We start from the raw sequence: 26,766 nt of genomic DNA on the forward strand, positions 1-26,766 counted from the left end.
TCTGTTGGAATTATTTGAAGCTGTAACCAGTACAGTTGACAAGGGGGAGCCAGTCAATGTGGTACATTTGGACTTTCAGAAGGCGTTTGACAAAGTCCTGCCTAAGAGATCATTGTGCAAAATTAAAGCACACGGGATTGAGGGAAATGTATTGAGGTAGATAGAAAACTGGTTGGCAGAGAGGAAACAAAGAGTAGGAATTAATGGGTCCTTTTCCAATTGGCAGGCAGTAACTAGTGGGGTGTCACAGGGATTGGTGCTGGGACCCCAGCTATTCACAATACATATTAATGATTTGGATGCGGGAGAAAAATGTAACATCAACGTTTGCAGATGATACCAAGTTAGGTGGGAGGGTGAACTGTGACAAGGATGCAGGGATCCTACAGCATGATCTGGACAGGTTGGGCGAGTGGGCAAATCAGTGGCGGATGCAGTATAATTTGGATAAGTGTGAGGTTATTCACTTTGGAAGCAAAAACAGGAAGGCAGATTACTACCTGAATGGTTGTAAGTTGGGAGAGGAGAGTGTGCAGCGGAAACTGGGTGTCCTCGTGCACCAGTCGCTGAAGGTAAACATGCAGGTGCAGCCGGATGTAAAGAAGGCTAATGGTATGTTGGCCTTCATTGCGAGAGCTTTCGAGTATAGAAGCGGCGATGTGTTGCTGCAATTATACAGGGCCTCACCTGCAGTATTGTGTGCAGTTTTGGTCTCCTTCTCTGAGGAAGGATGTTCTTGCTCTTGAGGGAGTGCAGCAAAGGTTTACCAGACTGATTCCAGGGATGGCAGGACTGTCATATGAGGAGAGGTTGTCTAGGTTGGGATTGTTCTCGCTGGAGTTCAGAAGAATGAGGGGGGATCTCATAGAGACTTATAAAATTCTAACAGGACTAGACAGGAAGATGTTACCAATGATAGGTGTGTCCAGAACCAGGGGTCACAGTCTGAGGATTCAGGGTAAAGATATAAGGATAGATTTCAGACAGATATAAGGAGACATTTATTCACCCAAAGAGTGGTTAGCCTGTGGAATTCATTATCACAGGAAGTAGTTGATGCTAAAACTTTGAATATATTCAAGAGGTGGCTAGATATAGCACTTGGGATCAACGGTTATGGGGAGAAAGCAGGATTAGGCTATTGAGTTGGATGATGAGCCATGATCGTGATGAATGGCGGAGCAGGCTCGAAGGGCCAAAAGGCCTCCTCCTGCCCCTACCTTCTATGTATCTGGACATTGAGAGTCGATTTTATTGCTGATTATAGTGTCCTGTTTCATATGATGTTTCTGCATACAAATAAACATCTGTATAATGCGAGTAGCGAAGCTGATTTGCTCCCCCAATTGTTTAGAGTGTGTATTTTTATTGTGAAAGTTAAAAGGAAGTGTAACGTACTTATTTCCACCCCAACTTAATATATGTGCAAATGAGGGTCAAACATAAACTATTTTTCAATTGCTGTAAATATAAGGAAACATACATGCCCTTATTTTTCATTATTTCAAATTTATAATAAATAGTTCTTTTTGCTTATTTTAAGATACTTCCAGTTAAGAATTGTCCTGAAATGCTGGAATGGGACATCCTTTTCCTCTCAAAAAGATAGGTTGCCACCATGCTAAAAATTTGCAAATCTGATTTCTTCCATTGGCATGATGTGATTTACATTTCAGGGCTGTACAATTTTAGATTTTTAGCTTTATGATTGAGCACCACTCTTTATATGCCCTTTTTTCCCTTCATCTTCCCTGAGGTCCGATTTTTGTCACAGTGCGGAGTGACAGTTGGTGGCACCTGGCTTGTATGAATGTTTGCCATCACTGTTTAGGATGTGTTACTGTTAGTGTGATTTTGTTCTCCGTAAATGATAGCAGCTGGTTTCAACCATAAGGACATTTCCAAGGATATTGCAATGCATGAGGCAGAACTTTCCCCACCCCCAACTTCATCCCATCACTTTTGGCAGCTTGCACACATGGATGAAACAGACTGAAAAACAGCAGTGCACAACCACAGTAGCAATCTTACTGACACAACAATAGTGTTCTAAAATAATGAATGGCACTTGTTACATAAATTTGTACATCCTTCTTATTGGTTCAATCGACTAAAAGGTCAAAAGAGCATGTGCATTGACCAGTCACCTTTGAATATTGGAAGAACTGTGAAACCATTTCATATGTTGAAATGCACTGTGGCTTTAGATGGGTGTTTGCAAGGAGGCATTGAAACTGCATTAATTAATTAATTAAATATTATTGCAAGAAAATGCCATTTGTAATTTACTAGCTCCACGAAAGGATTCTCATGTAGAATCCTAATGCCGTACATAGATGAGAACAAAGTATTAATCTGTGTCTCAGATTAAGGGATGCAAAATTCCACGTCATTTAAATCCATAAACCTGTAGTGTGGTCTTTGTTTGATTAAGGCTCATCTTAATTGCAACACGTTACTTGGCAGCAACAAGTTATTGCAAAGCAAGACTGTAATACAGCAAATTTATAATGTTGTTCAATTATGCAAATACATGCTGTATTAAATTCACTTTTGTTTTATTCAAAATATGATTCATTTCAATCTGGTCCCCGCTTAATGCTTTGAAAGATGAATTGTGAAGGGACATCATTGCTTATTAAGGCCAGTTATCAAGTTAGGAAAAGGAGGAAAAGAGCGATATGACTGGGTGAGATGTCACTGTCAACTATTAATAGATTTCATTATAATTTCACTGGCATGGTGGTGCAGTGGTTAGAACTGCTGCCTCATAGCGCTAGAGACCTGGATTCGATTCCGACCTTGGGTGACTGTCTGGAGTTTTCACATTCTCCCACCGGTGTCTGTGTGGGTTTCCTCCGGGTGCTCTGGTTTCCTCCTACAGTCCAAAGATGTGCAGGTAGATGGATTGGCCAGGCTAAATTGCTCCTTGGTGTCCAAAAGGTTAATTGGGGTTGCAGGGTTACGGAGATAGGGTGGGGGAGTGGGAATTGGTGGAAATGCTCTTTTTGTAGATATTCTATGAAATACAAGAAAAATACTTTGCAAATAATGTGCACTTTTAGACATTGAGAACCAAAATGTTCCTTTGTCATTGTGTTTCTGGAAATGGGACTGTCCTACCTGCGTGTTAGATGTCTGCTTTTGTTTATTGATTAAAATGATAGCTGCAGTGATGAACAGAAGTAACAATTACATGATGGTGTTATGTAGCTGTATTTTAGTGCCAGATCCAACTTTTAAATCACTCCAGTGTAGCTCACAAGCAGTTTATTAATGCTCTGCCTTTCTCTTTTTGAAAAATATATTTATTCAAGGCATTTAATAAATTTTCACAGAATATCAGAAGAACAACACATCAACCCAATATACAACCACAACCCTCAAACCCCCCTCCCCTTGCTGACCCCTCAATTCTCGATGAAGAAATCGATGAATGGTTTCCACATCTGGGCCAACCCCTCTACCGATCCCCGCAGAGTGAACTTAACCTTCTTCAACATCAGGAGTTTTGCCAGTCTCTCACGCACATCCCTGCTTTTGGCGGCTTTGAGTCCCTCCAACCCAACCAAATCCATCTCTGGGCTATCAGGGATGCAAAAGCTAATACATCGGTGCGCATGGGGGTAGTATGAAAGCTCCTTTGCCCTCTGCCTCCGAAACCTCCACGGGTCTTACCTGACCACCCCCTTTATGCTCCATAAACCCCCTCAACTCCCTAGCCACTGTCGACACCCTCGGCGACTTGGGACTCGACCAGTCCAGAGCCGGGTTAAAATCATAAAATATTAAAATCACACCCCCCATCTTCGGGGATTTTGGCAGGGGATGGCTTTTGCACTATGTTTATAGTTTCATGTACATTGTTTATTGTGTTGTTATAATACCAAAAAATACCTCAATAAAATGTTTATTAAAAAAAAATCACACCCCATAATCAATTGATGCATGTCCAGGTCTGGAATCTTCCCCAACGCCCGCCTCCTAAAATGCACCTCATCTCAATTTGGGGCTTTAAAAAAAAAAAAAAAAAATCTTTTTATTGGCATTTCTCATATTTATAAACAGTTGTGTATATACATTACATTTTTCTTGCCCATGCTAATTTACTTTATTGTACAGAGAGGTTTATTTTGTTCTTCATTTAACTGACCCTATGTACAGGACTACCTGAATCCCTGCCAGCTTCTGACTGACCATCACATACCTACCCCCCGGAGCGGCCACAATGCTCCCCACCTCAAATGCCACCGGCTTGTGAACCAACACTGCCACGTCCCACATAGAATCATAGAATTTACAGTGCAGAAGGAGGCCATTCGGCCCATCAAGTCTGCACCGACCCTTGGAGAGAGCACTCAACCCAAGCCAGTAACCCCACCCAATCTTTTTGGACACTATGGGCAATTTAGCATGGCCAATCCACCTAACCTGCTCATCTTTTGACTGGGAGGAAACTCGAGCACCCGGAGGAAACCCACACAGACACGGGGCGAACGTGTAGACTCTGCACAGACAGTGACCCAAGCAGAGAATCGAACCTGGGACCCTGGAGCTGTGAAGCAACTGTGCTACCCACTGTGCCACCGTGCTACCCTTAATCTCTTATCTTCTCATTCAGCCTTTGCTTTATATGGCATGGCAGAGTTGTCCGCATTAGGCGGATTCATCGCCTCCAATGGGCTGAGTTCCCGGCGACATAGTTCACTTGTCGTCTCAGCGGTCGGGAACCCAGTGTGGAGGCTGCAGACTTTGTCCAGCGCCGCTACAGTCAACCGGGAGCCGTGCTGCTGACGGGGGGCTTCTGTGAGGTCTGGGGGGGACTAGTGGGCGGTGGCTAGGGGGGCACTCTTTGGCAAGTTAGGTCTGACCTGGTGGACTTCTCGGTGGGCAAAGGGGATAACTCCAAGAGACGCCAGAATCGCGGAGTACAAACGGGCGGAGAATTGTATGTCTGCCAAAAATCGAGGCCGGCACGGGGGCCACATGGAATGCCATGCTCTGATTCCTCGATTGTGGCATTAATGCATTCCATGCTGGGGTCGACATGCATATTTTACAGTAAACGCAGTTGGCATATCATTAACGGATCAGCCCTGGCATGCTCCGGGCCTCCCGCGATGCTCCGCCTCCGGCAAGAGAAATTACCGACGGCGAGGACCACTTGTGGTATTTAGAATCAGGAAATAGGCGCAGTTGCTGCTGACTGAGAGAAGGAGGTAAGACATGTTCCCAAAGTTGTAGCCATGGGATGCTCCAGGTCCAGGGGGTGATCAACAGGACGCCGCCGCATGTGGGGATGCCTTTCACAAACCAAAAGGGGTTCCACTCGATGAACGTCTGTGCCCAATACCCAGGCAATGTGCACAACACCTTTAGCCTGGCATACTCAAAGGTTCCCGACACATTCAAGGTACCCATCTGGTGTGGGGTTGGCTCCTGGGCACAGGGGTTGTTCACTGTGGTTGTGGCTGGTGACGCTTACCCAGAGGCCTCAGACAACTGATGTGGAGAACCGCTACAATGGCGCCCATGCTGCGACCAGAGGCGTGATCGAGTGGTGCATCGGCGTCGTGTAGATGTGGTTCACGTGCCCGGACTGCTTTGGAGAGACCCTCTATTATAGTGCTTGGAGGGTCCCCCACTTCGTGGAAGCCTACTGCATCTTCCACAACATTGCACGGCAGAGGGGAGAGGTGCTGGAGGAGGAGCAAGAATACCAGGCCTCGTCCGACATGGAGGATGGGGAGGAGGGCTAGGATCGGCAGGGCATGGGGCCCTGTGGTATTTGCCGGGGCTGTTGCACATGGATGTTCTCAACGCCGCCAGGTTACCGACTCGGTAGCCCGACCATCCTGTCCCACCACCCCCTCCCTCCCTTCGGGCACCTGCACCCCCTCTCTGTGCTTCCTACCCAGGTATGGAGATGCCGGCGTTGACCTGGGGCGAGCACAGTAAGAAGTCTTACAACCCCAGGTTAAAGTCCAACGGGTTTGTTTCAAACACCAGCTTTCGGAGCTCTGTTCCTTCCTCATTCACCTGAGGAAGGAGCAGTACTCCGAAAGCTAGTGTTTGAAACAAACCTGTTGGACTTTAACCTGGGGTTGTAAGACTTCTTACTGTCCTACCCAGGTGTCACAGGTGATGTGGTGTCACCTTGTTCTGCCCATTAGATAAGCCAGGGATATTGGGGGCGTTCCATTTCTTTATGATGGGGTGGGAGATCCCAATCCCAATCCCAGGGGGAGGGAGGGGGTGTTGCCCCAATCTCCATGGGGAGGTAGGGCTTTTCGATCACAATGCCCTTTAAAAATGGCGCCCTGATGTCAGAATCCGGGCTTTACCGTGTGTTTAGCCCCACCCCCAGCTGACCACGTGATCCTCTCCAGCACTTTGCAATTGCACAACGTGCTGCTAAATCGGGCAAGAAAAGTCGTCTGTGAAACCCACAAGTTTCACATAACTTTTTAAAAAATGAATATTTTTACTGAAGTTTTTAATTTTACACTGTACAAGCACTGGAAGAAATGGCTATAATTTGCAATTTACACATTGTTCCTTTTCGGCACACAGCTTTTCTTTCCTGATTCAATACTCCAAAAATTGCACCCAGGGAATGCAACCCATTTTCTTAATTTTGCTGGGTAAATAGAGTACCATGTTCATATGAGCTTTGTTGCAGATGCATTGGATTGGAAATGAGGAGCATGTTCTAGATTCTCTTAAACTTGTAGTTATTGATCAAATTGAGGTTGCAATATATCTGGAAGTATCTCTTTGTTTCACAGTAACTTCATTGCAGTGTTAATGTAAGCCTACGTGACACTAATAAACATTATTATCTGCTCTGTACGTAATTTAATTGTAATTCTCCAAGACAAATTAATTAAATGTATCTAGTCAATAATTTTCTGAGTCTTTGAATCAGATCGAGTGCTTTCATCCCTATTAATGTAATTCAGTGTCTGCTAAATTAATAAGTTTACATTTTAGGAAACTGTACCTACCTTATGTCTGAAAGATGACGTGCAAGCTAAGTAAACCCTGAGAATTCTGAACTCATGCCATTTGGGCAAGGCTTTATAGTGTAATGCGTAAGAAGGAATATTTTTAGTTTAATAGCAGTAATGTGCTGATCCAAACTTTTAATGTGACCAGCATAATATGGGATAGCCCCCTGCAGAGCTAAATGGCAACAAAGCAACACAGCCATAATACAGAATAGATTGGCCATTAATTTAGCAAACAGATGCATATAGTTGATACTTTATTAAGTGTGCGGTACAGCATAAAGGTGTCATCTGAAAAACGTGACAGCAAAAAGAAAAATGTTTCTGGACATTTATGAGTAAAATACTGATGTTATATGTACAATTAATTAAAGATCAGCACTACCAATCTGTTGGGAACATTGAGCGTAATTTTGTTTGGGAGATTGTTCACCTGCTGCAGGAGAATTGCTACCAATTTCCTACCCCCTGGGAGCGCAAACTGGAGAAGCAATTCTGCATCCCTTGCCATGCAAATTTATGCATGGAGAGGAATACTAGGGAGTCCCGAGGAAATTCTGCTGTCAGGCTGCCGTTTCGAGCGGGCGGCCCGATAGTGAAGTCCTCCCCTCCCCCCTCCTTCCCCCCCCCCTCCCCCCCGGAACCCCTTAATTGAAGGGACACCCCACAGAGACCCCTTATCTAGAGGGACCCTGCAGATACCCATGACTGGAAGCTAGAGAACAGACCAGACAAGGGCAGTGAAAACAAATTTCAGCTGCAACACTTGCCTGGAAGCTCCACGTACCCATTCTTGAAAGGAGAACAGTTGTGACCAGTGTTTCAACCCCTCAGAACCACCAGCTGCAGGCCATGCATTTATTTATAGTAGTGGGATGTAATTTGCAGCCTCCACAAAACAACTGTAGCCTTGATTCATTCATGTCCCTTCATGGATGAGTGACTCCAAGTGCTGACACTCCAATGTTTACAAACATCAAAGAGCGGTAAGTGCATTCCAATCACTCATTTGAATGCAATTCACGCATGAGCGTGTCCCTCAATCCCACCACCATCAGAGGGTTGGAGCATCGCTGATCCCGATTTTTCGATTCTCCGCCGCATCAGGGACCCCGCTACCGACGGTGGACAATCCAGGCCTATATTTTAAGAAAATGAGGATGGGACTAAATTTTGTTTACATTTGTACCAAAAAAAGCTTAAAGTAGTATCAGTGCATGTTTGTCAATTTCTTTTTTGGTGCTGTATATTGACCCCAACAGTGCTAACCACTGTGCTACCGTGCTGCCCACTAACTGGTCTCTCAGCCTGTTCTGCCACATTCAATGATTTATGCACATCTACACTCAAATGCCTCTGTTCCTGAACCTACTTTAGAATTGTACCCTTTATTTTATGTAGTCTCTCTTCATTCTTCCTACCAAGATGTATCATTTCATACTTTGCTGCATTAAATTTCATCTGCCACTTGTCTGCTTGTCCGCCCATTCTATCAACTTGTCTATATGCTTTTGAAGTTTTACACTCCTCCTCACACTTTGTATCATCCACTGATTTTGAAATTGGGTCCTGTACACCAAAGTCTATATCATTAATATATATCAGAAATAACAGGAATCCTAATACTGATCTTTGAGGATCTCCACTATGAACCTTCCTTCAGTCTTAAAAAAACAATTGTTCAACACGACTGTTTCCTGTTACTCAGACAATTTTGTATCTATGATGCTACTGACCCTTTTGTTTCATGAGCTCTAACTTTGTATGCTGTGCAGTACTTTTTCAAATGCCATTTGTAAGTCCATGTACACCAACAGCATTAACCTCATCAACCCCCTCTGTTACCTCATCATAAAAACTCAAGCTGTTAGTTAAACATGGTTTGTCCTTGACAAATTCATGCTGGATTTCCTGAATCAATCTACATTGGCTTAAACGACTATTAATTTTGTCCCAAATTGTCATTTCTAAACATTTCACCACCATCAATTTTAAATTGACTGACGTCTAGTTGCTGGGCTTATCTTTACACTCATCCCTTCCTTTTCTATCTTTCCTAAAAAAAAATATAAATATTGGGAAGATAACTGAAATGGTTTATTTACTTAACCCTTAATATCTTTAGAAAAATTGAACATTTTAATCCATAGATTAACTCCCCAATCTTCGAGATAGGGAAACAACTGCAATACTCACAAACCAATTAGCTTACAGCTTTCCTGTTATATTATAGTTCTTTTTTTTTTCCAAACTTGTGTGGCCCGGTCTGCTCCAACTCCTAACTCTAGCTCCAGGCGACATTCTGGTACGGGGGGGGGGTGGCGCTATATTGTAAGAAGTATTACTTTTGGATGAGATGTTAAACCATGGCCCTGGCTTCACTCTCAGGACATAAAAGATCCCACAGCACTATTGGAGGAGGAGAAGGGAATTCTCCCCAGCCTCTCTAAGAGATTTGGTCATTATCATATTGTTGACTATGAACCTTGCAGTGCACAACTTGGCTTCTGAATTTCATATGTGGTAGCAATGGCTAATGCATAGTCCTTTCCCACTAGAAAAGGTGTATAAAATGTTGACTACAAGGACCATTAACCAGAGGAACTTGAACTAAATTTAAAGTATAAATTATTTATGAATCTTAATTTAAATTTCTGTTCTTGCGCACTGTCAGCTTTACTTGAGAAAATTACTTGATAATGAATCAGATCATGGATGTCAGATAGCTGCAAAGTTTGAATGATGCTTCACCAGTTGAGAGTTATTAACTGTTTATTTGAGGCATGCCTGTTAAGTTGCACTTGCACTCTTTCTGTTTTTTGTCTGCTTCTCAAACACCCCACCTTTACTGCAGAGCATCAAAACTATTTTGGAACTGATGAAAGTCTGGGACCTGTGGCTGTCAGCATCCGGAGAGAGAAGCTCGATGAATCAAAGGAAAAAGATGGGCTGCAATACAACTATCGTGTAGCTTTCCGGACCAGTGAGGTAGGATTCTAACCCTATTGTTATGTACTTCATTTTTGAAACCGGTTTGCCACAGATCGTCTGTGGAATGTTTAGAATTGGGCCTGAATTGAGATTCCTGCCGGGAATTACTCCTGTACATTAATTATCCTCCTCGTATATTCAGCCTTCATGTAGAATTGCGGTTTGCCATTGTCCTCCCAAGGTGGAGGGATTTCACCTTCTCTGAAAAAATTTGTGCTCAAGTTCTGGTTATTTGAGTATTGGGTTTCCCGCATTCTACTAGTGATGAGGCCTTGTTCTAAAAATACTCCGTTTTTGTCACACAAATGTGGTGATATGCATCACTGTAAATACACAGGGGGGTTCAATAAATGTGTTAAAAGCTATCTCCAAGTCTGAACTTCACTTTGTCAGAGTGTACATCAAGGAAGCAGCTTATGCTACGTCAAGAAGCATAACATGACAACAAACTGCAGTAATTTTCTTTGTGTACAGTAGAAAATATATTTTGTAACCAATTTTGGTGTTCTCCTGTACTGAAAAAGTGTAGCTTTTAATAAATTGTTCATGCAGCCTTGAAAACCTTTCAAAAGTTAGCTGGATTGATTCTTTGAGTTTTCAGTTGAATTTCTTTTAAATAGTTACCAATTTTATGAGCTTCACTTTCATTTGTATCCATTTTGTGCCCATTGTTGATATTGAGTTGGAGTTGGATGTGGGGGTGATGTGTCATTTGCTTTTAACCCATGAATGTTTGCTTCTAACTGACTATGGTTGACTTTCCTTTAATCTCTTGTCTGTGCTAGTTTGAAGATGGGTGTTGAATGCCCTTCCCAGTTGGCTGATAGATTTATTTGCATTGTCTTTGGACATTGTAAGATGTTCAGAAATGTGAAGCTCACTCCAAACTTGTCAAAAGGACCAATGCAACCAAGGTTTAATGTTCCAGCTTCAAAGGACACCAAGTTTCAGTTCTTACATGAAGTGTTTATCCAAGTGATAAAAAAAACCTGCTATCATGAATTTGAAATACGCTCAGTGTTGGGGACGTCAGAACTACTTTTGGCCAACCCATCACCAGATCTGATGGAGAAAAATATAAATATCTTCAGCCAACATATATACGTTATTTCCTAATCTTCAGCCTGATCAGCAGCCATACCCAGTACAGTTTCTTGCTTCAGATTCTTATGAATTCAGACTAACATTGATGCACAACGTGAGATACCTGGTTTTGACTTCCTAATATTTTCACTGCCATTGTCTAGCTGCCCTGCATTCGCTTTGAACTTGGCCTGAATTCGAAATCATTTGATATTATTATTCTCTTCCTTCCGCTTTAACCCACATGAGCATATTATTTGAAGGAATTGAATTCTGTACTTCCCTTCTTCCCTGGAGAGCAGAGTTAAAGACTGGCAGACTTACCTCCTGTAGCAAACTGAATTGCAAATCAGAATCCTGACTTGAGTCTTTGATTTGGCTCCTGTAGGCACAAGTGCCAGTACTCTAACATCACAACATCACGTTGTGTTAGTCAACACTACTTTAATGGCTTTGTAGTACAATTAGTATTCTGTACTAAATATGTCCTAAAGAAACCAGTTAATTTGACTTAGTAATGCTTGTTCCGGTGATCAAAAGATTTTTAATTAATCAAAAAATTTTCTGCATGAATAATTATACCAAAATTCCTATTCCGCAATAATCTGTCAGCCCCATAAATTAGACTCTGGAGACAAGGTAAAGAAGCTAATTTTCCCTGTTAAGTTTCTATATTCCAAACTTTGCAGCCCCAACTTCAATGGATTTTGTTTTCATCAAGGTGTAGATCAGGGCACAGATTCTCCAAACAAATACACTTGTGTTTTATGCCACAAAAATTTAAAAAATTTTTTTTTATTGCTTTGGGTGCCCTTTCCAAGTAAGTCAGCTGGTGTTTTTTTTAAACCTCATTGTAAATATGTATCAGTTGGTAAAATAACAAACAAACATGTAACTTGCATTTTATGCATATATCATTGATATTGAAGACCGCACTCAGTCCTCCAACTTAAGTTTGAATGATATTTTCTATCCGTGTGTAAAGTGTGTAATGCTGCAAATTACGGCTTTGAAAAAATATTTGAATATGCATCATAATTTGTTAATGCTAAAGTGACAAAGCTGCCACTGAGATAAGTTGACCTTACACTTAAAAACAAATCTGAGATTTTATTCACTGAATATCTGTCAGTTCCTTTGGTTAGCCCTTTGTGGTAGGGCCCACTTCCACTGGTTAGGTTAGCTCCAGTAAAAAGTTGCAATGAATTTCTAAACTCAGTGTAATGTAGTTTAACGTAGTTATACACATTGCCAATGTGGATAGTCAGTGACCCAGCATCTATTTTAGAACAAGATGGACAATTGTGTCCCAGAGCTTGCAACTGAGTCGAGTTCAGCCCAAATTTGGAAAAGGATGGTCATCAGTTTCTCTGACTCTTTACTTTTGTATTTGGCTGATTGAGGAGTCATTGCAGTCATTTATAGATTAAATTGATGTGCTCTTTAAGAAGAGGATGTCCTTTAGGGTCGAAATGTGACTAATTCTCCTTGGTGCAGAAGATCAGATTTCATCCGACAAAAGTTTGAAGTGTCATGTTGCTTCTGAGATAATCTGTTAGTTCTTTTGTACTGATTATTCTTCAATTTCAGTGACGAATGCTGAATCGAATTGAAGAGGCAAAGAGAAAAAGGTTGCGTGATGGTGTGGGAGGGTTGAGCATACAATTAAAGTTAATTTTCAACGTTTATCGGAAGGAGGCTTTGATGATTGAGGTTCTGCTTTGGGCGCAATTGGTGATTTGCATCCAAAGTATACGTGTTTTTAAATGTTTTCCCCTCCCAAATTTCTGCTCTAGCTCATTTACATATTGTAGAACACAAAATCTGCCATGAATTAGTACAACATTTAAAACAAAGCAAAATATATATATTTTAAATTAAGGACTATTTAATATATTTTTGACCGATAACTTGGTACAATTTGATTATGCAAATTAAAAGGGATTTATCACAAAAAAACATTTTAAATCAGTGTCAATCCTGTGAATAACCTGAATTTGAATGACTGAAAATGACTTCTGAAAATAACATATAAAGATATTTTACAGTCAGATTGGGGTAAAATTGTCAGTTCCGTAGTAAATTTAAAAAAAAATTATTCAGAGCCATTAAAAACGTCTATTTGTTGAAAAAAATCCACAGCAGTTAATGGGAGCTCCCAGTGTTGATTAATTCACACTGGGGACGGGGCCAGAATTGTGAGAAGCATCTGCTTCCATCGCAGTATTTTTAAACACTAATGATCATGGAGATTACGAACTGGGAGCAGGTGTAGGCCAGTCAGCTCCTCAAGCCTGCTCAGCCATTCAATACATTTTATAAACATTCATTTATGGGATGTGGGCTTCGCTGGTTAGGGCATCATTTATTGCCTATCCCTAGTTGCCCTTCAGAAGTGATGGTGAGTTCAATAAAATCATGGCTGATGATTGTAACGTTCACTCCTCATTCTTGCCCACCCCCGATAACCTTTCACCTCCTTGTTAATCAAGAACCTTGGCAGGATTCACTAGTTCCCCAGCTGTGTGTTCCTCGATGGTGTGGCATTCGCTGGTGGCGGCACTCAACTGTCGCTGCTCGTCAGTGGGATTTCCCATTGAAGCCACCCCACACCGCCGGGAAACCTGCTTTGGGGGTGCAATGCCGGTGGGACCAGAAAATCCCAACGGCTGGAGGATTCCAGCCCCTATCGAGCTCTGCTTTAAAAATATTCAAAGACCCTGCTTTCACTGCCTTTTGAGGAGGAGTTCCAAAATCTCTTAACCCTCGAGAAAAAAATTCTCCTCGTCTCTTTCTTATATGAGTGACTGACCCCTTATTTTTAATTGTGGTACCTAGTTCTAGATTCTCCTACAAGAGGGAACATACTCTCCACATCCACCCTGTCAATATCTGTCAAGGTCTTAAAAGATTTCAATCAAGTCACCTCTTACTCTTCTCAACACCGGTGGATAGCCTGTTGAACCTTTCCTCACAAGACAACCTTTCAATTCCTGTTGGTCTAGTAAATTTTCTCTGAACTGCTTCCAGCACATTTACATCTTTCCTTAAATGAAGAGACTAATACTGTGCACTGTACTCCAGATGTAGTCTCGCCAGTGTCTTGTACAACTGAAGTACAACTTCTTTCTTTTTATAATCAATTACCCAAACAATTAACAGTAATAGTCTATTAGCTTTCCAAATTACTTGCCATCCTAATTACTTGCTGTACCTGCATACAAGCTGTGGTAACAAAAGCTCTGGGCAACCACAAGTAGATAAAGACAACAACTATTTATTTGCAAGCAGAATAAGTATTTACATGCAACTGTTTACAAGACACAGCAACAGAAAACCACAACTCCTACAATCTCCTAGTCCAGGTTTTGACAGCGGGTAATAAAGCCCATGCTCCGCTTTGCTCCACCTGTGTTACCATTCCATTGCGGAATCACGTGGGTTCAATTCCCGTATGTTATGGGCCACAGTTTAAAGAACTCCAAAGTATATCATGAAGATCACCTGACCCATGACTTTTACTAGATTGTGGTGTGGGGAGAACACGGCCCACTCTGCAGGTGTGGTGCAGCAGAACTCTCAAAGTATTTTTTAAAGCAAAACAATGTTTATTCTATGAACTCCGTTAACCTTTTTTAAAACATACAGTAAACATCTTAGCAACCATCAATTCAAATACACCCCACAAAGAATACAACACTCTAAGTAACTCTTAAATTTTCCTTTTAACATCCATAAGACAAAAAAACCCTTTTAAAAGAAGCACATCAGGTTTAAATTCTCTACTGAGAACAGTTAGCACTCTGAATTCACCAAATGATCTAGAGATAGTCTTCAGATTGCAGAGATCAAAATTACACCTTCTTTGGCTGGCTGCAGCTCCAACACTGAAACAAGACTAAAGAACACAGGCACACCCAAGATTTTCCTCAAAGCGAAACAAAAACAACAGAGCCAGAGCGCAGCTCACCACAGTCTGACATTGCTGCAGCCACTTGAGCCGACAAACGTCTCTTAAAGTGACATTCCCGTGACCCCCCCCCCCCCCCCCCCCGAAAACCATCAACTTCAAGATGATTTCATTTTTCACCTTTTCACTATCCTTTAAGAAATGCATACAGTAAATATACTTTCTGGTTTCAAAAAACAACACACGCAAACAGGTATAATACCATAGTCCATTTTAGTTCTTCTTCCTCCAACTGAAATCCTTCTCGATTGACAGTCTCTTTGAACAAGAAGATCTCTGCACAACCCATCCATTTCTCTATTCCTCGGCATTTCTCTTTAAAGTCAGATACTTTAGTTCAACCTGATCACAGAGTCCCTTGTAATTCTCCAACATTGGAGCATTGGTTATCACAACTTTCAGGCAGTCAAATGCCTGTTGGAGCTCCGCTGTCCACTGAAATTTTCGATGTTTCTTCAGCACGTCCATCAGTGGAGCGACCACACTGTTAAAATTCGGTACAAATTTCCGGTAAAATTCACTCATTCCCAGAAATCGCATTATTTTCTGTCGTGTCAAGGGTATCGGAAACGCCCCAATAACTTTTGTTTTCGCATCACGTGGGACCATTTGACCCTGTCCAATTGTATGGCCAAGGAAAGTGACTTGGGCTTTTCCAAATTCACTTTTGGCTAGGTTTATCACCAAACCCGCCTCCTGAAGTCGATCGAATAACTCCATCAGATACTTCAAATGTTCTGTTCATGTCTGGCTAAAAATGACAGATCGTCGATGTATACCCTACAATTGAGTAATCCTGAAACAACTTTTTTAGTTAACCGTTGAAATGTGACTGGGGCGTTTTTCATTCCAAATGGCATAACTTTGAATTGGTATATACCATCTGGAGTCACAAAAGCTGAAATCTCCTTCGCCCTTTCGGATAAAGGTACCTGCCAGTAACCTTCAAGTAAATCCAGTTTGGAAATGAAAACTGATTGTCCCACCTTCTCAATGCAATCCTCCAAATGTGGAATAGGAAAAGAGCCCGTTATTGTAACTGCATTAACCTTTCTATAGTCCCACACAACCGTTGGGTACCGTCCGGTTTTGGTACCATCACGATGGCTAAGCTCCATCCAGGGGCTGTTTAGCACAGGGCTAAATCACTGGCTTTGAAAGCAGACCAGGGCAGGCCAGCAGCACAGTTCAATTCCTGTACCAGCCTCCCTGAACAGGCGCCGGAATGTGGCGACTAGGGGCTTTTCACAGTAACTTCATTGAAGCCTACTTGTGACAATAAGCGATTTTCATTTCATTTTTTTTCCATTGGCTGCAACCCACTCCAATTATGCCATTTTTAAGCATACTTTCAATCTCTTTGTTAATCTGTGCTAATTTTAAAGGGTTAAGTCAATACGGATGTTGTTTAATTGGAACAGCATTTCCCACATCGACATCATGTATAACCATTTTAGTACTTCCCAACTTATCTCCACAAACTTGCCCATGTGATATCAATAACTCTTTCAGGTCAGTTCGTTTATCCTCTGGAAGGTAACTCAACAATTTATCCCAATTATTAAGAACATCCTCAATTTCCAATTTAATTTGAGGTATATCACAGCTGGTTTAGCACAGGGCTAAAGAGCTGGCTTTTGAAGCAGACCAAGGCAGGCCAGCAGTATGGTTCAATTCCCGTACCAGCCCCCCAGAACAGGCGCCGGAATGTGGTGACTAGGGACTTTTCACGGTAACTTCATTTGAAGCCTATTTGTAACAATAAGCGATTTTCATTTCATTTCATTCATTCAGTCATCTGGATTTGGTTTGGATCTTTGAGTTCGAATCATTAAAACCTCCTCCTTTTGCGCTCCTTCCCTGTCAAATGACCTTTTAAGCATATTCACATGACACGTGGTGAGCTTTCCTTCTATCTGGTGTTCTTACCACATAATTCACCTCACTTAATTTCTCTTCAATCTGATAATGTCCACAGAACCTTGCTTTTAAAGGTTCACCTACCACTGGTAACAACACTAAAACTTTATCTCCATAGGCAAAACTACGAACTACTTTGGATTTCTTGTGCACTACCCGTTTCATCACATGTTGTGCACCTTTTAAATACTGTCTAGCCAATTCACCTCTATTTAATCGTTCCCTAAAATTTGACACATAATCCAATAATGAAAGTTCTGACTGCTCGCTCACAAATTTTTCCTGAATCAATTCAAGTGGTCCTCTTAGCTCATGACCAAAATTTAGTTCAAAAAGACTGAATTTGGTTGAATCATTAGGTGCATCCCTAATTGTAAACAGTACGAATGGAATTCCTTTATCCCAATCATCTGGATAATCTTGATAATAAACCCTCAACATTGTCTTTAATGTTTGATGCCACCTTTCTATCGCTCCCTGCGATTCTGGGTGGTACGCAGTTGATTTAAATTGTTTTATTCCTAAGCTATCCATAACTTCTTTGAATAACTTTGAGGTAAAATTTGATCCTTGATCCAGTTGTATATCTATGGGTAGTCCATATCTAGTAAAGAATTTACATAACTCCTCCACAATCTTTTTAGCTGTAATATTGCGTACTGGAATGGCCCCTGGAAACATAGTAGACACATCCATTATAGTCAAAAGATATTGATTCCCACTTTTCGTTTTAGGAAGCAGTCCTACACAATCAATTAGGACCCTTGTAAAAGGTTCCTCAAATGCTGGAATGGGTATTAAGGATGCTGGTTTTATCACTGCTTGAGGTTTCCCTATCACTTGACATGTGTGACGTGATCGACAAAATTTAACTACATCTTTATGTAGTCCAGGTCAATAAAAATGTTTTTGGATTTTAGCTTGAGTTTTCCTTACTCCCAAATGACCTCCCACTGGTACCTCATGTGCTACTGGCAATACCACTTGATGAACTTCTCCAAAAGTATAATTTCATACATTTGGTCTATTTTCAAAGCCCTTATCCACCTATCAAAATTACTCTGGTCCTTTCAAACTCCATGTATGTTTGACCAAATGTTTTCCTTAAATTTCTAAACCTTTGTCTGTAGGCTTCAGGCACCGGTTCAGATTGATTTTTTCACCTCCTCATACATCCCAGATACCTCCTCTGATAGTGATGCAAACACTTCACTAGCCCTATTACCAGCTTTGTTTAAATCAGTGATATCCACATCTCCTGTGGCCATTTCATTTGTTTAGCTACCTTCTCAAATGAAATGAAAAAGGCTTCTACCTCCTTCTCATCAAACCTTGGCAATGTGTGGACATACATAAATAGATCCCCACCAAGCCTTCGATAATGAAGTTCTTTCGCTTTCCTCATCACTATGCTCCAACTGTACGTTTTTCTTTCCATCCACCAATCTTAAATGACTGTCATGTTTCATGGACCATTTTCCGAAATTCAAACCCTCTATCTTTCACCACTGTCCCCTTTCCTCTTTCTTTTTCCTCACTCTCTCTATCTCTCTCTCTCTCTCTATCTCTCTCTCTCTCTCTCTCTCTCTCTCTCTCTCTCTCTCTCTCTCTCTCTCTCTCTCTCTCTATCTTTCTCTTTTTCCTTGATCTGTATTTCCCTTTCTCTTTTTCTTCTGCTCGGGCCATTCTTTCTTTTCTCCTTTTTTCTCTCTACTTTTCTTTTTCCTCTATCTGTTTCTCTCTTTCTTCACAATATGCTCACCCCTCACTGTCTTTAAGTTCACAAAGCCAACCCAATAGATAGAGTTTTATCCTGGACGAGCCCCCAATTTGTTATGGGCCAGGGTTTAGAGAACTCCAAAGTATATCATGGTGATCACCTGACCCACAACTTTTACTAGATTATGGTATGGGAGCACACAACCACTCTGCAGGTGTGGTGCAGCAGAACTCTAAAAGTATTTTTTAAAGAAAAACAATGTTTATTCTATGAACTCAGTTAACCTTTTTTAAAACATACTGTGAACATCTTAGCAACCATCAATTCAAATACACCCCCCCAAAGAATACAACACTCTAAGTAAATCTTAAACTTTCCTTTTAACATCCATAAGACAAAGAAAACCCTTTTAAAAGAAGCACATCAGGTTTAAATTCTCTACTGAGAGCAATTATCACTCTGAATTCACCAAATGATCTAGAGATAGTTTTTTGATTGCAGAGATCAAAATTACACCTTCTTTGGCTGGCTGCAGTTCCAACACTAAAACAAAACTTAAAAAACTCAGACACACCCAAGCTTTTCTTCAAAGCAAAACTAAAAAACAGAGCCAGAGCTCAGCTCCACTCACAGTCTGACATCGCTGCAGCCACTTGAGCAGACAAACATTTCTTAAAGTGACATTCCCATGACACGTACCAGCTTACCCGAACTGGTGCCGGAAAGTGGCGACTAGGGGCTTTTCACAGTAACTTCATACTTGTGACAATAAAAGATTATATTATTATTACGTGGACTCTGAGATTTGCCAAAACCTCAGACGAGAAAGTCACACCATTTCTGAGGTTCGTTGCGACACTTTTCTCATTTCAGGTCCCCCAGTCTCTGAAAATCTTGATATCAATAACCCAGTTTATCGGGGGACTTCCGTTTACATTGAAAACAATGAAGTATCACTGGTTGGAGTTTCTCCCTGGGAGTTGTCTTTGTCAGTCAATTTACTTCTGGTAGAAGCATCTCCTCAGCCATTGATTCTCTGACACCTGCAGCAATGGGTTTACAATGGCCTGTTCTGTCCCTCAGTACTTTGATCAGGACTGACAGTGGGCATGTTTGGGGTTAGCGACGCTATCAGCTCTTGTGTTAGATTCTTTTTTCCTCAAATGCTTTAAATGTTTCCTCAGAATTTTATTCTGGGTTCTTACCCTGTATGATACTGGTCTAGTCTTAGCCACACCGATCCCTGAGACTCAGCTAGGACCACTTCCAATGTTCCTTATGAAAACTGGGTCATATATCTCAAATGCTCTCTCCACCTTTGATGAATCATGATTTCTTTTTGAATTACTTTCCTAGATTCCACCCTTCTTGCTAAATTTGGGTAAATGAGGCTCATCTGGTATGCAACTGCACCCTATTAGTAGTTCTGCTGGGGCCATGCCTGTTGTTAAGTGTGGGGTGGTTCTATGTGCTAATAGAAATCATGAAACCATGATATCTATGGATGCTGGCAACTGATTCTTCATCCCAGTTTTCAAAGTTTGTGCAGTCTGTTCCGCCAAGCCATTAGATGGTGGGTGGTATGGTGCTCTTTTGATGTGCTTGATCTCATTGTAAACCACAAATTTTTGAGACTCCATGCTGATGAAAGCAGTATTGTTACCTGAAACCAGGATGTTGGATACTCCATGAATGCAAAAACATTGACATAATTTTTAGACTGTTGGATAGGAGGTAGTGGACTTCATCTAGTGCACCCCCATCCATTTTGAGTGTGCGTCCACTAATAAAAGGAACATTGAGCCCATGAAAGGACTACCAAGTCAATGTGCACCCAAGGCCTACCAGACCATTCCCAGAGGGGCAGCGGGTAAGTTTCCTTGTTCTTGATATTGGTCACATTGTTTAACTATATTCGTTGTGTCGGCGTTGCTGCAGGGCCAACATATCTTTGCCAACATTTTCATTTTAGTTATGCCCAGGTGAGGGAGGTCCAGTGGTGCAATGGTTAGCACTGCTGCCTCTTGTTGCTGAGCACCAAGGTTCGATCCCGGCTCTGGGTCACTGTCCGTGTGGAGTTTGCACATTGTTCCATGTCTGCGTGTGTCTCACCCCCACAACCCAAAGATGTGCAGGGTAGGTAGATTGGCCACGCTAAATTGCCCCTTAATTGGAAATAACAATGTATTGGGTAGTCTAAATTTATATTGTAAAATGTTATGTCCCGATGGGTGTTAAGCAATTTTTTGAATAATAATTCTCTTCTGGGATTGGAAACAACCACACTTGACCCCCAAAGGAGTACACCGTCTTTTCGGGTCAAGTAATGGCTTCATTGCCTCTGAAGCTTGGCCATAGAAGCCCTTGCTTAATATCATACTCTTGATTTTTGACAGTACAGTCTCTCTCTGCATCCAATTTCTGATTTGATTTGTGGATACAGGCAGCGTTTCTAAGAAGTTTAAAGTCATTATAATTTATTCTGTTACTGATGGGGGTGTTGAACCTACGGGTAGTGGGAGACGCCTTAAAACATAGCTATTTGGATACCGGGTCAATGCTCTTGGATGCAGAGAGCATTAACGCCCAGTGTTGTATCCGGGTAGAGGCAATGGGATGGACTGCCTGATCTGCCTTGAATAACCCAAATAATGGTTTATGGTCTGTCATTTTGTGGAATGCCTTCCATATTATACGTATTGGTGGAAGTTTTTGATGCTGAGCACAACCCTTATTTTTCCAATTTGGGAGTACCCCATCTCTGCCTCGGAGAGGGTTCTGGATATGTAAATGACCGTCTGCTCTGTTTCATCATTCAATCTATGAGAAAGTATGGCTCCAAATTCATCGCGGGTAAGGGCAAGCTCTTTTTTTGGGTCGAAATGGACCAGCAGACTAATGGACAGAAGTTGTTGCTTCATTTGATTGAAAGCCTCATCTTGAGGCACCTTCCAAAACCACCTTTGGTGTTTCTTTAGTAAGACATGCAAGGTTGCTAACAAAGTTGGCAAATGCGGGATGAACCTACTGTAATAGTTTACCATACACAAGAAGGACTTCGGCTTGAGAGTATTTGCTTGATATGGAGCCTGCTCTGCCCAAGACCACAGGAAACTACAAAAGGTTGTGAATGTAGCTCAGTCCATCATGCAAACCAGCCTCCCATCCATTGACTCTATCTATATAATTCCCACTGCCTCAGAAAGGCAGCCAGCATAATTAAGGACTCTACGCACCCCGGACATACTCTCTTCCACCTTCTTCCGTCAGGAAAAAGATACCAAAGTTTGAGGTCACGTACCAACCGACTCTTCCCTACTGCTATCAGACTTTTGAATGGACCTATCTCGTATTAAGTTGATCTTTTCTCTACACCTTGCCATAACTGTAACATTAAATTCTGCAGTCTCTCCACCTTCCCTATGTATGGTATGCATTGTTTGTACAGCATGCAAGAAACAATACTTTTCACTGTATACTAATACATGTGACAATAATAAATCAAATCAAATCAAATATTTTTGGGAGCAGGTGCTTTTCTTACGGTTTTTACATTTTCTTCCAAGGGGTGCAGCCCTTTTGCATCTACTTTGTAACCCAAATAGATCACCTTGCTGGCCTGAAATGTACATTTCTCTCCCTTTAAGTGCACATCAGCATTTGTGAACCTCTTTAATACCTCCTCCAAATTGGCTAAGTGCTCCTTTCCCGTGGAACCTGTAGTTAGCACATTGTAAATAAACTGCAACTTTGGTAACCACTATAATACACTTTCCATTTTGCATTGCAAAATCACGCATGCCAATGATATTCGAAATAGTAAATGGATATATTAATACAAGCCCTTGTGTGTGCTAATGGTCAAATACTCTTGGGATTCATTTAATTCCAGTTTCAGCAAGCTGCCAGCTAGTTTAGCGTAAAGATCCTCAATCTTGGGTTTGGGATACTAGCCTAATTTGGGTGCTCAATTGCCAAGTCAGTTTGTAATTCCTGCAAATGTGGACTGCCTTGTCCAGTTTGACGACAGGAATGATAGGCGAGGTCCACTCTGCAAACTGCACTGGTCTTATGATGCCTCAATCTTCAAGGCATTTACGTTCTGAGGCGACTTTTTCCAACATGGAACAAGATACACGTATATCCTAGCTTGGAACCCTTTTATCTTTCCGAGTTCTTGGAAAACTTCAGGGTACTTCCGAACTTCATATTGGTCCCACTCGTTCAGTTTGAATATTTCTATCTGGTTTAATTTAATATGTTGGAGCCAAACATACCCCATTACCTTGTCCCTTGTCCTAACATAGCAATAAGCAGGATCTGAGGGGACTGCTGTCCATAAACTACAGATGGGCTGGTTTAGCTCAGTGGGCTAGACAGCTGTTTTGTGATGCAGAACACGGCCCGCAGTCCGGGTTCAATTCCCGTACCAGCTGAGAATTCTGAATTCTCCCTCAGTGTACCCGAACAGGTGCCGGAAAGTCGTGACTAGAGGCTTTTAACGGTAACCTCTTTGCAGTGTTTATATAAAACAATAAAGATTATTTTTTTATGTAAACTACATAAACTACATCATGGTGCTCTTGATTTTAAGCGCTTCTCACATTTAAGTGGCGAACCTGGCCTCAATGTTTGGACCTTGTCCTATAAGTAATGGTAAGTTTATTCCCCTATTACAGTCGCCAAAGTGGTGTCCACTTCCATGTTACTAGCCAATAGCATGGTTATTGGGGCCACTTTCCCACGTCAATGTGGTTCAACGTCAACACGTTCTGCTCAGGTAACTGGTACTCCTCCAAACTATGGGCTGACGCTGGCCTCTGCCCCTTTGTGGGCTGGGTAGGCTTTGCTTGCTCTTACATCTATGCCTTAAGTGACCTATTCTACCGCAACTTAAACACTGTGCACCCTGGAACCTGCATTTCCGGATCCAGGGCACAATTTCCCCCACATTTGAAAACTTATTGAAATTAGTTATTGGATGGGAACGATGGACTTTACCCCAGTTTCTTTTGTTTGAACAGACACCCTTGACCTCGGTGTTGCTGCTGCTGTTCATGGCCCTTCACCCCAGCTGGTGGACCTCTCCCCCAGGCATGCTTTGTAATTATTTTTTTTTTAATAAACAGTTTTATTGAGGTAGTTTTTGGCTTTGTAAACAGTTACAGACATCAACAGAAAGAAAGCAAAAAAGGCAAAAATGTGCAAACATCCACGTACATTCAATACTTCAATCGTAACATACTGCACAAGCCCGCTCGCTCCTCTCCCACCGGTACTAGCCGCCATTTTATCCCTCCTACTCTACTCTTACCCTCCCCCCCCCCCCCCCCCCCCCCCCCCCCCCCCCCCATATAAATGGTTGCCCACCTCCGGGCGATCCCCTATACAGATCCCCTCAAGGCGAACTTAATTTTTTCCATACCCAGGAAACTCGACATGTCCGCAAGCCACAACTCAGTCTTCGGGGGCTTTGAGTCCCTCCATGCCAATAGTATTCGTCGCCAGGCTATCAGGGAAGCAAAGGCCAAAACATCGGCCTCTTTCTCGCCCTGGACTCCCGGGTTTTCCGAAACCCCAAAAATTGCCACCCCTGGACCCATCGCCACCCTTGTTTTTAGTACCCGGGACATGACACCCGCAAATCCCTCCCAGTACCCCCTAAGCTTAGGGCATGCCCAAAACATGTGAACATGGTTCGCTGGTCCTCCCGCGCACCTAGCGCATTTGCCCTCTATCCCAAAGAATTTGCTCATCCAAGCCACCGTCATGTGCGCCCGGTGAACGACCTTAAATTGAATCAGCCCGAGCCTGGCACATGTCGCAGTCGAATTTACCCTACTCAGGGCCTCTGCCCACAGCCCGTCCTCCATTTCCCCGCCTAGCTCCTCCTCCCATTTAAGTTTCAGTTCCTCCGTCTGGGACCCTTCCTCCCTCATGAGCACCTTATAAATACCCGAGACTCTACCCTCCCCTTCTTCCCCCCTAGAGACTATTCTGTCTTGGATCCCCATTGGCGGGAGGCGTGGGAAAGATGGAACCTGTCTACGAACAAAGTCCCGCAACTGTAGGTACCTAAAATCATTTCCCCTTACCATCCCAAATTTCTCCTCCAAGCTCCTCAAACTCGCAAAGCTCCCTTCCAGGAACATATCGCCCACCCTTCCCATCCCCGCCCGCCGCCATGCTCGAAACCTCCCATCCATACTCCCGGGGGCAAACTGATGGTTGTCGCAGATTGGCGCCCAAATCGACACCCTTGTCTCCCCTACATGCCTCCTCCACTGGCCCCATATCCGCAGGGTCGCCACCACTACCGGGCTGGTGGAGTACCTGGCCGGCGGCAGCGGTAGAGTAGCCGTGACCAGGGCTGCCAAGCTGGAGCCCCTGCACAAAGCCACCTCCACTCGCTCCCAGATAGACCCCGTACCCACCATCCACTTCCTTATCATAGCGATGTTGGCCGCCCAGTAATAATTAATCAGACTCGGCAAAGCCAGCCCTCCCTCGCTGCGGTCCCTCTCCAGCATCGCCTTCTATGCTTTGTAATTCTTGAGCGCCTTTTTCTGCACCTTCTATGGACAAGGCTATTTCCATAGTCTTTATTAAGTCTAGCTCTGAATCCGCAAGCAATGTCTTCTGGATAACCATGTTATTTGTCCTTTAATTTCACCTTTAATATTCAGGGATATTCCAAATATCCCAATATTCTGTCTGTTTCCATAACCTGGCCACAAAGACCGCAACAGGTTCTACTGGAGTCCTCCCTGTCAAATTAAATTTGTACCTCTGAAGAATGATAGAGGGTTTGGATGATAATGAGTCCGAGCCAACTTCATGAGTTCAGTCAATGATTTTAAATCAGGGGCCTCAGGGTAAGTCAAAATTCTTATTACTCTGCATGTCTGGGTGCTACAAGCTATGAGCAAAATAATTGTTTCTCTTCCTGTTCTATATTATTTGCTCTAAAAGCATAATACATACACCCAACGTATTGTGCCCATTCTTCTTTGTTTGCATCAAAAGGTTCAAGCTTACCAAAAAAGTGACATGATGGTACTTCTCCTGCAGTATACTGAAATTACTTTGACTCAGAATCTAAAGTATTGCAATTGGAGCGCTGATTTATTTTCTCCATGCTGCCAATGAGGTAACGAAAACTCTGGGTGAGCACTAGTGTATAAAGGCAACAACTACTTATTTACAAGCAGGAAAGGTATTTACAAGAAATAGCAACAGCAAACCCCAATTCCTACAATTTCCATTCTTATAAATATCAGAGACTCTACCCTCTGAGGGTATTAATGCCCAGGCTCAGCTTTGATTCGTTCGTGCTCCCATTTCATTGGACGGGGAGCCACGTGGCCTCCGCGATTTGCCAAAACCTTGGTCGAGAAAGTTACGTGGTCTCCGAGGTTTGTCGCAAGTCTAGCATTTTGTGAGTCATGCACTGGGATACCTACATCCCTCTGAATCTCCGAGCTTTGCAATCTCTCACCATTTATATAATCTTTTTCATTCTTCCTGTGAAAATGGACAATTTCACATTTACCCATATTATATTCCATTTGCCAGAACTTTCCCTACACACTTAACCTATCTATGTCATTTTGTAACCTTCTTGCACTCTCTTCACACTTACTTTCCTATGTATCTTTGTATCTTTGACAAATTTAGTAATTTTCTATCCCTTTATCCAAATTTATATAAATTTTAATAGTTTGAGGTTCCAGCACTGATCCCTGTGACACATCACGCATTACATCTTGCCAACCAGAAAAAAACAATTTTGGCTACCACTTTCCAGTTAGCTAGCCATACTTCAATCCATGTCAAAATGTTACCCCTACATTTATGAGCTTATATTTTACTTAATGACCTTGATGTTGTGCCTTGTATGCCTTCTGAAATCTAAGTACAGTGCATCCATCGTTTTTCCATCATCCACGGCACATGTGACTCCTTCAAAGAACTCCAATAAATTGATTAAAAATGATTTCCCTTTCACAGAGCCATCTTGGGTCTGTGAAAGGGAAATAATAATAGCTTCTATGTTTTTCCTAATGACAGAT

At 42.2% G+C, this 26,766-nt stretch overlaps 1 protein-coding gene across 7 annotated transcripts in view; it reads left to right on the top strand.

Moving 5' to 3' along the window:
* Positions 1–26,766, top strand: part of LOC119967679 (signal-induced proliferation-associated 1-like protein 2) — a 651,675-nt gene that overhangs the window by 231,646 nt on the left and 393,263 nt on the right. For all 7 annotated transcript variants that reach the window (XM_038800505.1, XM_038800501.1, XM_038800504.1 and 4 more), the window contains one exon: positions 9,865–9,998. In XM_038800505.1, coding sequence (XP_038656433.1) covers positions 9,865–9,998 — 134 coding nt within the window. The remainder of the gene's footprint in view (positions 1–9,864; positions 9,999–26,766) is intronic.

The sequence above is a fragment of the Scyliorhinus canicula genome, chromosome 6 (assembly GCF_902713615.1).
Source record: "Scyliorhinus canicula chromosome 6, sScyCan1.1, whole genome shotgun sequence".
Classification (NCBI taxonomy): Eukaryota; Metazoa; Chordata; class Chondrichthyes; order Carcharhiniformes; family Scyliorhinidae; genus Scyliorhinus; species Scyliorhinus canicula.